Below are 11,839 nucleotides of genomic sequence, written 5' to 3'. Positions count from 1 at the left end.
AATTCAGATTTTTTCGGAAGAATAGACCAAAACTCTAAAAATACTTTAAAATTAACAATTAAGCGACCTTATGTTTGTATATCACTTTACAATAACCACCATATCGTTTTTGCGCAAAGTTGAAAACCTTGAATGCGATTCGGTTCGGCAACATGTAATTTTACGCTTTAGCGAATCGAAATCGTGACGTCACACAATGCACATCAACGATACGATTCGATTCGCTCATGTAAAAAGGCTTAATGTTAATAAATAATGGTCTGGCAAATTAGAAATTGTACGCTTGGTGTTTCTGTATTTTGCCAAACATTATCGCATATTGATCTTTGCTTGTTACACTTACACTTGGTTGCAACTGTGACGTCATACGTTGTTCACCATGTGTTAAATTTTTTTGCAGAGAGTCCACCGTTGTTTGTTTGTGGTGTTGGTGTATCTCGAATCGCCAACTCAAATCAAGAAATAGTTTTTGCATCCTGCCAAAAGTTTTGAAAGACAATAAGTGTACGAAGCGAAAATCAGATAAACAAGAAAATACTGTCACAAAAGGACTCGATTTTACTCTCATTTGCTTTTTTTGTGCAAGCAAACAAAGCAATTTGTGCATGTTTTTGTACTAATAGGAAAATGCTGCCTTGTTCTTTGCATAGACTGAAAACATCAAAAAAGTCTGAAGTCGTTCACTCTCATTTTGATTATTTATTTAGCATCACATTGATTTTAAGCCCACAGTGCCGACTGCTGAGTGCTTAACTTGTGCTTAGCCATAGTATCAGAATCAGAGATTAGAAAATAGTACTATTTTAATTACAATCCTAATAGCTTTAATCGAGTGATTTAATTGGAGAAAGTTAAGAAAATGTAATTAGTCTGTTGGGGCTTATAGTAGGAGTAGGTTAGGCATGAGAAAGGAGTAAGCAGCTGTGCAGTTTTATGAAACTATATAGATGTTACCACAAAAAATTGTGCAATCGCAAGACTCCACTTTAAAGTTTTACAGGTTTGAAAGGCCTTTTATGGTGCAATTTGTGATTGCAAGGACATACCAATTTTTCCTGCAATTGACAAACTGGTTTTGGTCAGAGTTGGTTCATAAGTTTACTTAAATCAATGGTTCCCAACCAGTGGTATGTGACAACATTCCTGGTAGTATGTGAACACCTCTCAGTTTTTTATTTGTTTCAAATCGCTTCTGACATATTTAGCTTCTTAAAAAACCAGGTAAAAACATTAGCTTCTTAAAAAACCAGGTAAAAAAACTTGCTATGGTAGTTCAAAATTAGGATGCTAGAAACTTTTTCTATTGCTGTTTTGTTTCATGTATATAATCGTGTATGTGCATTCAAGTAAAACTTATAATTAACTTTTTCTGCAAACTGTTGGAAGTTGTAGTGATGTTGTTCTTTTTTCCTGCTTTCTTATGTAGATTTAGGAATAATAATGTCAACATTTTCAGAAAGTGCATTAATTAAAAAGCTTGGCGAACTTAACACTACCCAACAAAGTATTCAAACACTCTCCTTGTGGGTAATTCACCACAGAAAACATGCAAAGATAATTGTTCAGGTATGGCAAACAGAGCTAATCAAGGCCAAGATAAAGAAGAAGCTAACATTCTTGTATCTTGCAAACGATGTGATACAAAACAGCAGAAAAAAAGGAGCAGAATTTACTAAAGCATTTGGTGGAGTTTTGATAACTGCTTTCACACATGTTTCGAAACATGCCGATGAAAAAACTAAAAATTCTATTGAAAGAATGCTAAATATATGGTTTGAGCGCAAAATATATGACAAGGAATATATAAATCAAATAAAACAATCTATAAACAAAATATATCAATCAAAGCTTGGAAAATCTACACAACCTGCAACAGTTTCAAAACCATCAGTATCAAAGCGCTCTTCTGGGACTGAAATTCCTACTCAAAAAGACATTGTTCCAAAGCGGAGTCGACTAGAAGAATTAATTGTCGAAAATGCAGATGATGATTACTTGACTTTATCACCTCGTGATCCCCCAGAAGCTGAGGACCTGGCAAAATCTCTTCTTGAACTTGAAAGTGCTGCTTCTAGTGATGCTGTAATACGTGAAAAAATTGCAAGCTTGCCCTCTGAAGTGCAGGATGTATCAAGACTTGAAAAAATAACAGATCAAGCTACTGCTGACCAGCTATTAAAGACTGTAGATGAAGCATGTATGCTCTTGGCAGAGTATAACGGTCGATTGGTGGCTGAAATTGAAGATCGACGCCAAGTTGCCAGAATGCTAGCAGACTATGTTCGTCAACAAAGAAGTTTGCTGCAGGAATCGGAGCAAAAATTGGCTGACTATAGAGACAAGTTGTCTAAAGTATCGGAAGTCAGAAAAGAACTGAAGTCACATATTCAAAATCTGCCAGATTTAACTATGCTGCCTAGTGTTACAGGTGGACTGGCACCATTGCCTTCTGCAGGGGACCTTTTTAACTGATGGATATTAGTGGGTGATGTGCAAAAATGTTTGTTGGCTTATTGCTTGTTTTGCATGACAAAAGTGATACGGGTTAGGTAATATCAGCTTAATTGTACAAATGTAAATTTTATTTTGTCATAATATACAGATAAACAAAATGTCAGTAGAGTTATTATGTACTAAAACGCAAATCCACATTGCTGTTTTTGTTTAATTGTATTTTGTAGTATCTTTTCCATATTTTTTGTATTTTTTTTGTTTAAGAGCAACGTCATTACTAAATAATAACTAAATTTGCAATTTGCTTGGACCTACTGTAACTTTTGTTCTAAGAATATTCTCACTGTTGCAGTGATTCTGACATTCATCTTGTACAACTGTAATGAAGGTTGTCATACTTGCTGCAGGGTATGGAACAAGGCTTGAAAAAGATTTAAAACATGTTGAATCTGAAAAGCATTCACATTTGGTAGGATTGCCCAAGTCATTATTGCCAATTGCTGGGATTCCTCTTTTGTCTTATTGGATAAGAATATTTAAGAAAGTGGAGATTATTGAACATGTTTATGTTGGGGTAAGTTTTTTTTTCAATGTATAAGTTTTATTTTTCCTCAGATTTTAGTTTAAATGTTTTTTTCGGAATGTATATGTTTGAAAAAAATGGTATTCTTAATTTAACAAGTATTATATTTTTCAGACAAATTCAAAATATTATGAACAATTCAAGTGCTGGGCCAAAGAATGGCCAGAATTTATTTCTATTGTATCAGATGGCACAACAGATAACCACAGCAGACTAGGAGCAGTTGGATGCCTGGATTTTGTATGTCAACATTTTGATCTTCATGGTGATATGTTGGTCATGGCAGGGTATCTACTATTGCTTTAAGCTTCAAATAAATTTTTGCACATAAATACATATTTTTATTTAGAGATACTCTTTTTTATGAGGATTTCTATTTGAAAAGTATGGTGGACATCTTCCACAAAATGAACGAGAAACTGCCAGCGAGTAGCCTTGTACCTGTGTATAAATGTCTTGATGAGGGTTTGTTTGTAATTTTGGCAATTGTCAAAACTGAAAGCTGACAACTATATTGTTTCCATTTCCACAGACACAGTTAAACATGGGATTCTTGAAGTTTTACCCAATGAGACACAAGTGATAAACTTTTTGGAAAAACCTCTACCTCAAGCTACCACGTCAAGAAATGCGGTAAATATTATCAAGGAAATTTATGAATATATTTGTACTTGCTGTAGTATTTTAATCAGTCCTGTTTAACTTTGTAATATATATATATATACAGTACTGGTGCACTGAAATTTCGGGCAGTTGGATACCACTTTAGTTGGTGCTTTAGCATAATATTTATAATTTGACAGAAACAAAACATTTTCAAAACGTGAATGCAGTGCTTATGTCTTACAACAGAAAAAGTAAAAACAGTTTATTTTCAATTAAACAACAGTGTTATTGTCAAAAATATGTTTGCAAACCGTTTATTGATTATGTCATTATTATTTCGCCTTTTCACTGTATATTCCATTTTAGCCAACAGCATTTGATGTTTATTTGGAAGATAGAATAGCACTTGTTGATTTGTGTTGGCAATTGAAGAACCTATTACTTTCTTTTTGAAGTACCATTCTTAATATATTTTGTCAAGGATGTTTGACATTTGTTCTTATTTGTATGTACATTCTATCAGATTTTTTAAATGTAAAAAACAATTGTGAATATACTAGTCAATAAAGGTGTGCTGGGACAAACCACTTACCCTGAAGTCATGTTTTACAACTTGCATTTTCTTTTGTAGTGTCCCTGCTTCTACTTGTTATCAAGCCATGCTGTGACGCAGGTTTCCAAGTTTCTTGATGAAAAATCACATCTGCCCTTAGAAGAAAAAGATGCTCCTGGTCATTTTTTAAAGTATCTTCATACAAGGTATTTAAAGTTACTCAAAAAGAGCAGCATACTAATGAAATTATCAGTGTCAGTGTAATCTTTCATTTTCTAAACAGAAATATTAACTTTGTTTGTTTGAAATACATTAACTTTGTCTGTCTGTTCCTGTCAAAATAGAAAAAAAAGTGTGTATATGTATATTTAAATATTGACTCAGCTCATTGCTGCAACAGGTCAGCAATGTTTGTTTACAACATTTCTGGTCGATTTGATGTTGGAAACCTGATGTCCTATGAAAAATGCAACAACTACTTTTTGCACTCTAAAAAGCATTAGCAACTTGTGTTGATTCAACTTAGTCTATATTTTTTTCATATAACACCTAATTCCAGTGTTGCATTTCAACCAATGTTTGCACTTATTTAATTGTACTAGTTGATTTTCAAATATTGTCATATACAACTTTTTTACTTTATGTACCTAATTGTGTGTGTTGCCAATCTCAAAATTATTTTGTTGCTGTAAAAAAATCATACACAAAATGTGCAAATCATGAATTGCCAGTGTGTTATGTAACCAAGCAGTTCGAACTATAGCTCCAGTTATTTGTATTTACGAATGGTGGTAAATCTATAATTTAACCACATAGGCCAAAATTTGAAAAGTACTCGAATAGGCGAATGAGCTGGGCTTTTAAAAAGCATCCCCAACACAAAGTTTTTGCAAATAAACGTTAACAAGCAATGTCTTGGTGCATCTTTTGTTAACGTCACGAGAAAATATTGTGCACTATATTTGGCGTAGTTCTTTTTGTTCTTCTTTATACAAACTACAATACAACCACTTTCAAACGTCATGTGTGACTTAAAATTATTTTTTGTCACTGACGTTAAATTTAACTTGTTTGCGACCGTTTTCGACGTCATTTCAAACGTGTTATTGACGTTGTTTAATAACGTTGCGGCAGACTGACCTACTCAAGGGTCTATTTGCACCTCCTTATACGTTGAAAACCAATTCCTTCCCTAAAATTATTTTGTCAAAACTGACTGGAATCAACATTTTAAATAATTTACGAAATAAAATTTACCAGTATTCGGTTTTGATTCGAACCTTTTGTCGCGGATTCTCTGCGGCGTATTGAAAACGGCATTTAATGCTACATGACAATGTAACATTTATCGTAATCAACTATGCAACTAAGACCTGGTGTTGAGTGTTGACCCGGATTAACTTGCAGCAGTAAAAATTTTCATTTTTACCACAGATGTGACCGGTGTTTTACGCATATCTTGACCTGTGGTTGTATCGATCAAACATATTTAAAGCATTAGGTTGTGTTGCAGAACTTATATAATAGCTGGAGAATCAGGACTATTTTGTTATTAAATTGAGTAACGACCTACAGTTTAGCTTTTTTAATTTTTTAGTAAACTGTCGCATTTTTTCAACTCTTTTTGTCAAAGTAATAATTTCTGGTGGGTTGAAATATATAGGTTGTTTTATTTGGTATTTCAAAACTAATATTACTAAATTAGTATTGGTAATCAGTGTTAGTATAGCCCTAGTTTTTTCAGGTGGATTAAGTGAGAATGTAATGGTTGATCTTAGCAAGTAATTTTTTATTTACTATTTGTGTGTTGGTTTGGTAAGCACCCTGTTATTGCCAATTTGGTCAACGCAGCAATGGACCACTTATTCAATACTGACCTTACAACATCCGACACAGTCCACACAGAATCGAACCACACTGGAGCATTTGGATCCCCGCCGTACGAAAAAGTAATGTTTCCTTACCTGTTAATTGTATCTCTTTTTCTCTGCTGTTCATTTCTTGTTCGATCATCTACTAGATTCGTATCGTATGTCAGTCACGAGCAATCAAATTGACCAATCGCCTTTTTTCAATTTCAGCTGCTGTCATCCTTCCTACATGCTTTGGTTGGTTGGGTACATTTACTTTGTCAGTTTTGACTGGCACTTGTGTACGATTTATTTTACAATTCGTCCCTCTTTTAATGTCGCATGCAACGATGCATAACCCCCTTTTTATTGTCGCATCCTACTGGTATTTGTGAAACTTTTGGTTGTGACAAAAAACCTTGCAAGAAGATCACTTTCAAAACATGTAATCCGATAGGTAGGCTATGCTACGATATGCAACTATAAATCGGTCAATTAGCCAAACATTGACATTTAGGATTTAAGTCGGTTCACAAGAAATCACATTTACTACAAAGAGAGGGTGTGATTTTTTGGCTCTTTGCTTGGTCCCTCTTGCAAATCAGATTCAAACATCAGAAAGTTCGATTTCACCGTTTCCAATCAGTACATGCAAATCCTTGGTATTGTTGTTAATTTTTGTCGGGAAATATGGAACTACACTCACTGAGTGCTGGGCATCTAAAGCGCTTATACCACTGTTAACAGTGCGGCTAACATAATAGTGTTCATCTCTGGTTATAAAAATCTTCTTTAAATAAGACATTGTATTCCAGACACCGTTTGGCTAAGACAGTGGTTCTCAAACCTTTTCATATTTTTTTCAAAACGGTCTCTTTGCCATTGAAAGATCAGTATTTATTGTAAACTACTTTTATTTTGGTGTTTAGATTTATTTTAAAATGCGTAACTGCTTTACGATATAAAGATAATTTTGTTTAAATAATCAAACGTGTGTATATTTCTCCCTTTCCCAACCTTAGGCTATACGAGTAACTTTTACCCTACTTTGTGAAGATCTAAGACCCCACAATAACAAACCATTGTGCTACAAATGAGATAAAACATGTTTTTTATGTAACATGTATTTATGTAACGAAGGGTCTGCAAGAGAGTAACGAAAATTGTACTTAATATCAAACACAATGCATACAAAGCAGAACTTTATTTGCATTTTTACAAGCTAAAGGGAAAAAACATTTATCACGCCATGACAAGGATTTCAGAATCATGGATTAAAAACAGGTTTTCCCACTTTTTCGTCTATTTGCTTTGTTACGCCATATAAATCTGTACTGTTTTAGGAAGAGAACATCTTTTTGACTGCAAACAAAAATGATAACAACAGTTTTCTGATTTTCACGTAAAATGCTTTTTGACTTGTTGACACACATCTCTCGCAAATTCTATTGCTTGCTCTTTGAATGTTTCTTAAATTCAAATTCATGCAACGATGCAGTGTTTTTTGGGAGTTTGTATGATTTATTAAAATGTTCTTTTTGTTTATGAAACCTTTTTTGCACTGACGTTTTTTGTCAAACGACACAATATTTTCAATTGACTGGGGTGGATTTGGTCCAAAGAGAGCAACCAAATATTTGGATTGAAAACTAGTAAACTATGAACTTCGGTGGGTTGAAAACCAGTGAACTATGGGCTAACATCTTCCTCATCAAAGAACAAAAAGGCAAAACAAGCCCATAATTTAGGAGATTCTAAAGTGCAAAAAATCAAAACTCAATTTATCCAATACCCAACAGCGAATTATATTTATACAATTCTATACAACTTTTTGGCGAGAATATTTTACAAGGCTAGAGTATTGAACTTTGTGCACACTCGTAAAGAACAAATGAAGATGCAACACACAAAATAGACAGGCTAAATACAAACTAAATTATTGAAGCCGATGTTTTGCCAAAAGTGTAACCATCACGGACATTTAACCCGTAATTTGATGCACACAGAAACTAAGTAAACGTTAGTATATACTTGGGATAAGCGCTTGCATCACGAAACACCACAAATATAGTCGGGTTACCAGTGTCATCAACCACGCTATCAAAGGGTGAGCCGTCATTTTGCATTGGAATAGTGACTGTTTTGCTATTGCCCTTGCAGTATTTCCCAGTTACAACTTCAGCTAGTATCATTTGTTTGTGTCCTTGCGCGTCTGGCAGCGAGTAGGGTTCTGCGTACTGAGATTCAGTAGCGAAGTACATACCCACCCCGAAAGCTCCGTCTACACATAATTTTTACACACATTGTAGCGTTGAACACAGAAATTAAGCATCTTAAGGGCGACTGGTTACGAGTCCAAACAAAAACTATGGGCACACGTGTCGTGCTTTGGTGTTATAAAAATCTTTGATGCGGAAGTTAAATTTAAAAAGGATGTGCACCTCAGACCTACACTTACCCCTTTTTGCATGGCTCCTGTCAAACGCATCTTTGCAAATTTGGTTGCAAGTACCCCAAGCAGTCCCGTGAAAAAGTTCTCTTATTGCTGATTGGTTCATCTTTGATTCGATTTTATGTTTTTGTGACTGGTATTGCTGCCAAAGCGTTGGATTTTGTATTCGTTCCAGCTGCACGACAAAAAGTAGGATAAAATACGATTTTCTGTTTTATAAAAATCCCACTTTTAGCGATTTTGAAGTAGTGGATGTAGAAAATTTTGCTAAAACGGTTTGATATTCCGATGAGGTGTCTGAAACATTTACTTTTTTCCAGGCCTTGCCTTCCATGTCTTCCCATTTGGCTGTAAAGTCGGCTAAAACATAAAACAATAAGTAAGAGTATGTCAGATTTGGCCCATTGACAATAAGTTTAAAAAATGTCTTGGTTCAATTAATCAATATTCAGTGCAACTGATTTTGTGCAAGAAAAAAATTGTGACATTTTTTTACTGCTACGCGAAAATATTAAGTATGCTTTAAAGTTTTACAACCTACAGCAAGGTGATGGGTATAACATACAGTGTATGCGCAACGTGTGACTAACTTGTGCTATTGTTTCAGTTTAGACTTTTTTTGAACAAAATAGTGCTGGCTAAAAATAAACTTGTGTTCGGACTCAAACTGGCGTCCGTTTTGCAAATTTATTCGGCAGAATTAACCGAATCAATTGTTACGTTAAACGAGGTCGTCATCTACACTTAAACATGAAACATAAGTTTTACTATCAAGCAAAAAATGGCCTTCGTAAACAATATAGGATAGTTGTTGCATTATGATCTCAGTTCTATAAGTTTTCGGGGTGCCTTGTCCTTCGTTGCAAATTTGCTGACCTGCAAATACATTACCAACAAAACAGTAATGCTTATGTACTAATTGACGGGATGTTAGTTTGATTTTGTGGTACGTAATAAGGCGAAAAGGACCTTGTTTGCATTTTAAAGATGTGTTGATTTGGTATGGTCGAATCGCAAGAAACAAAATCTTCATGAAAACAACTGATTTGGCCTAACAAACTTAATATGTATTTGTTAAAAAAATACATTTAAAAGACTTGCAGAGCGCGACCTATAGTAGACACAGTAAATAACCCGTAAACAAAATGAACAGAATTCTTTCACCCAACATAGTTCTTGACACTTTGCTTGTTGTGTTGGTAGTAGTATTGGTCAACTCCATTAGAGTAAAGTTAATCTGGAATCTTAATTCCACGTCATTTTCCTTCCAGTTTATTTTCGCTGTTTGTTTGTCATTTTTCTATGAAAATTAAAAAATATATTTGAAAAATTTGTTCTACTACAAATTGGCCCCTTGTAAGTCGTCGCAACGCGAACCGGCCAATAATTAAAAACTCACTGCATGCCGGAGGTCCTTGCGTTACTAAAAGATTGTAAATTGCAATCTAAATAACCTAAATGGGACGTCTAAGCTAAAACTCCTCTGCAAGTTAGCTTTTTGTCTTGCCCTTGGAATTTGAGTTAATTGTTGATTAATGTAGGTATTTTTTTAGTACAGTGACTTATTTCAAAAAACTTTGTAGCCTACTATAGTCTGTACGTATTAGAGACTCTTGATTGATTTATCTATTTCACCTTCCATGAACTTTCCAGATGAAGGTTAAGTCGAGGAGGAAACTGCAGCATTTGATTGGTATTGCAATCCAGATATTTCCATCTTACATTTTCGAAGCATTGCATTGCTTGTTGAACAGGAAAAATAATGTCGTTTGCCTTTACATTTGCTTCAAGGACATTGGAAGGGATTCCTTTTATGATCAGCTCTCTGCGTGCAGTGAAAATGTTTAAACATAGTTTTACACTAGATATTATGCAGTCGTAAGCATTGGAAAAAAGTTTGTGTTTGTTGTGAAGCGTTAAGCTTTAAGATCTTGTCCCAACGTGAAAATTATCATTAGTATATGTTTGTACATGAAAGACAAATTGAAAAAACTCGTTTGTCACCAATCAAGAAATCGTCGTATAACATGAGTACCTAGTCGATGTCTTTTCAAGTACTACATTTTCTTTTTCGGCTATAGACAGTAATCCATGTTCTTCCTCCTTGGTTAGCCACTGGATTGCTTCGGTTTTTATACGTTTTTCAAAGCCGGCATCAATAATCTTTTGAACTGCAGCAAATGCCTGACACAAACATAAAACGACTATATCACGCGCGCGTGTGTGTGAGAGGAGGGTGTAGGCTCTTTAAAAACATCCACCACAACAAAATTTGTCCATTGTTGTGGGGCCTTTTTTTCGTAGTGCACACATAGTGCGTGTTTAACAAAATGTATTTTTTGTCTGTTTTGAGCAACTAATACTTTTATTTGTTTGTCTTTGACTTTAAGTTTGATGATCTTACATTTTAGTAAGAATGGGGGCACGATTTATTAAAGGTTAAGAACCAATAGACTATACCTTTTAAGTTACAAAAACACTTTATACTGTTTTTTGTAACAGTTATGCAACGTTATAGGAAAAAAAACAGGGAAGTTTTGTTGTATGGATTTTATTGTGCACAGTGAAACGATATGGTAATGTTTGAAACATTATTGTAACATAGGGTTGCCATACGTCCGGATTTTCCCTGACATGTCCGGGAATTTAGTGTTTAAATCTGCGTCAGGGAGAAATGTTAAAATGTACCTAAAAGTCCGGAATTTAAGAAAAAAATATACATATATACTATGAAATTAATATACCAACGGAGAAAATTTCTAGTAGTTAGCTACAATCGCGCCTAAACCATGAAACGTAAAGAGGTAAACTGGCGGCGCGCAGGTTAACGCACATGGTTACTGTTTCGTTTTGCAGTGTGTGTGCGCGCAACAATACCTGTTTGTTACTAGTTGTCTGACAAACAATACGCGTTAAACACAGAAATAAAAATCCGCGTCTCAAGAAAACACAGCGTTCGATGCTACGTGGGAACGTGGGTGGTTTCATTTGCTTTATCTGTGTACCTAATATGCAAGGAATTAACTAACAACCAAAAGTCGAATGTCGTGAGATATGAAAACGTTTTTACAGTGGCAATTTATTTCAAATTTTTAAAGGTCTTTATAAGGGCGGCTCCCAGTGTGTTTTTTTCTGTGACAATTTAAAATTGGTCCGCATAGTTTTTTGAGTGGCAAAGGTTGACGACCCGTGATATATGTGCTTATTGTTTCAAAGATAGTGAGAGTGGCAAGCTTAGCATAATAAACTTAACGTCAGTTTGTGCAATTAAATAAGTTTAAATCAAAGTGAAATTGAGAATCGACCGTCTCTATTGCCAAACAATAGGCTTTATTGCATGA

The 11,839-nt window shown here is 34.6% G+C and overlaps 2 protein-coding genes across 2 annotated transcripts; both read left to right on the top strand.

The window, feature by feature from the left end:
- Nucleotides 1–1,400: 1,400 nt before the first annotated feature.
- Nucleotides 1,401–2,861, top strand: LOC145224339 (regulation of nuclear pre-mRNA domain-containing protein 1B-like). Its single transcript, XM_080090810.1, has one exon. It carries the CDS (start codon nucleotides 1,441–1,443, stop codon nucleotides 2,470–2,472), a length of 1,032 nt encoding a protein of 343 aa, XP_079946936.1. The 5' UTR covers nucleotides 1,401–1,440; the 3' UTR covers nucleotides 2,473–2,861.
- LOC145224340 (uncharacterized) lies at nucleotides 2,837–5,463 on the top strand. Its single transcript, XM_080090811.1, has 6 exons — nucleotides 2,837–3,028; nucleotides 3,152–3,324; nucleotides 3,387–3,502; nucleotides 3,570–3,670; nucleotides 4,275–4,402; nucleotides 4,597–5,463. The coding sequence occupies exons 1-6, from the start codon at nucleotides 2,837–2,839 to the stop codon at nucleotides 4,697–4,699; spliced, it is 813 nt and encodes a 270-aa protein (XP_079946937.1). The 3' UTR covers nucleotides 4,700–5,463.
- The last annotated feature ends 6,376 nt before the right edge of the window (nucleotides 5,464–11,839 follow it).

The sequence above is a fragment of the Phallusia mammillata genome, chromosome 4 (assembly GCF_965637545.1).
Source record: "Phallusia mammillata chromosome 4, kaPhaMamm4.hap1.1, whole genome shotgun sequence".
Taxonomy (NCBI): domain Eukaryota; kingdom Metazoa; phylum Chordata; class Ascidiacea; order Phlebobranchia; family Ascidiidae; genus Phallusia; species Phallusia mammillata.
Note: the sequence above shows the minus strand (reverse complement) of the source record. Positions and strands in the feature narration are given on the sequence as shown.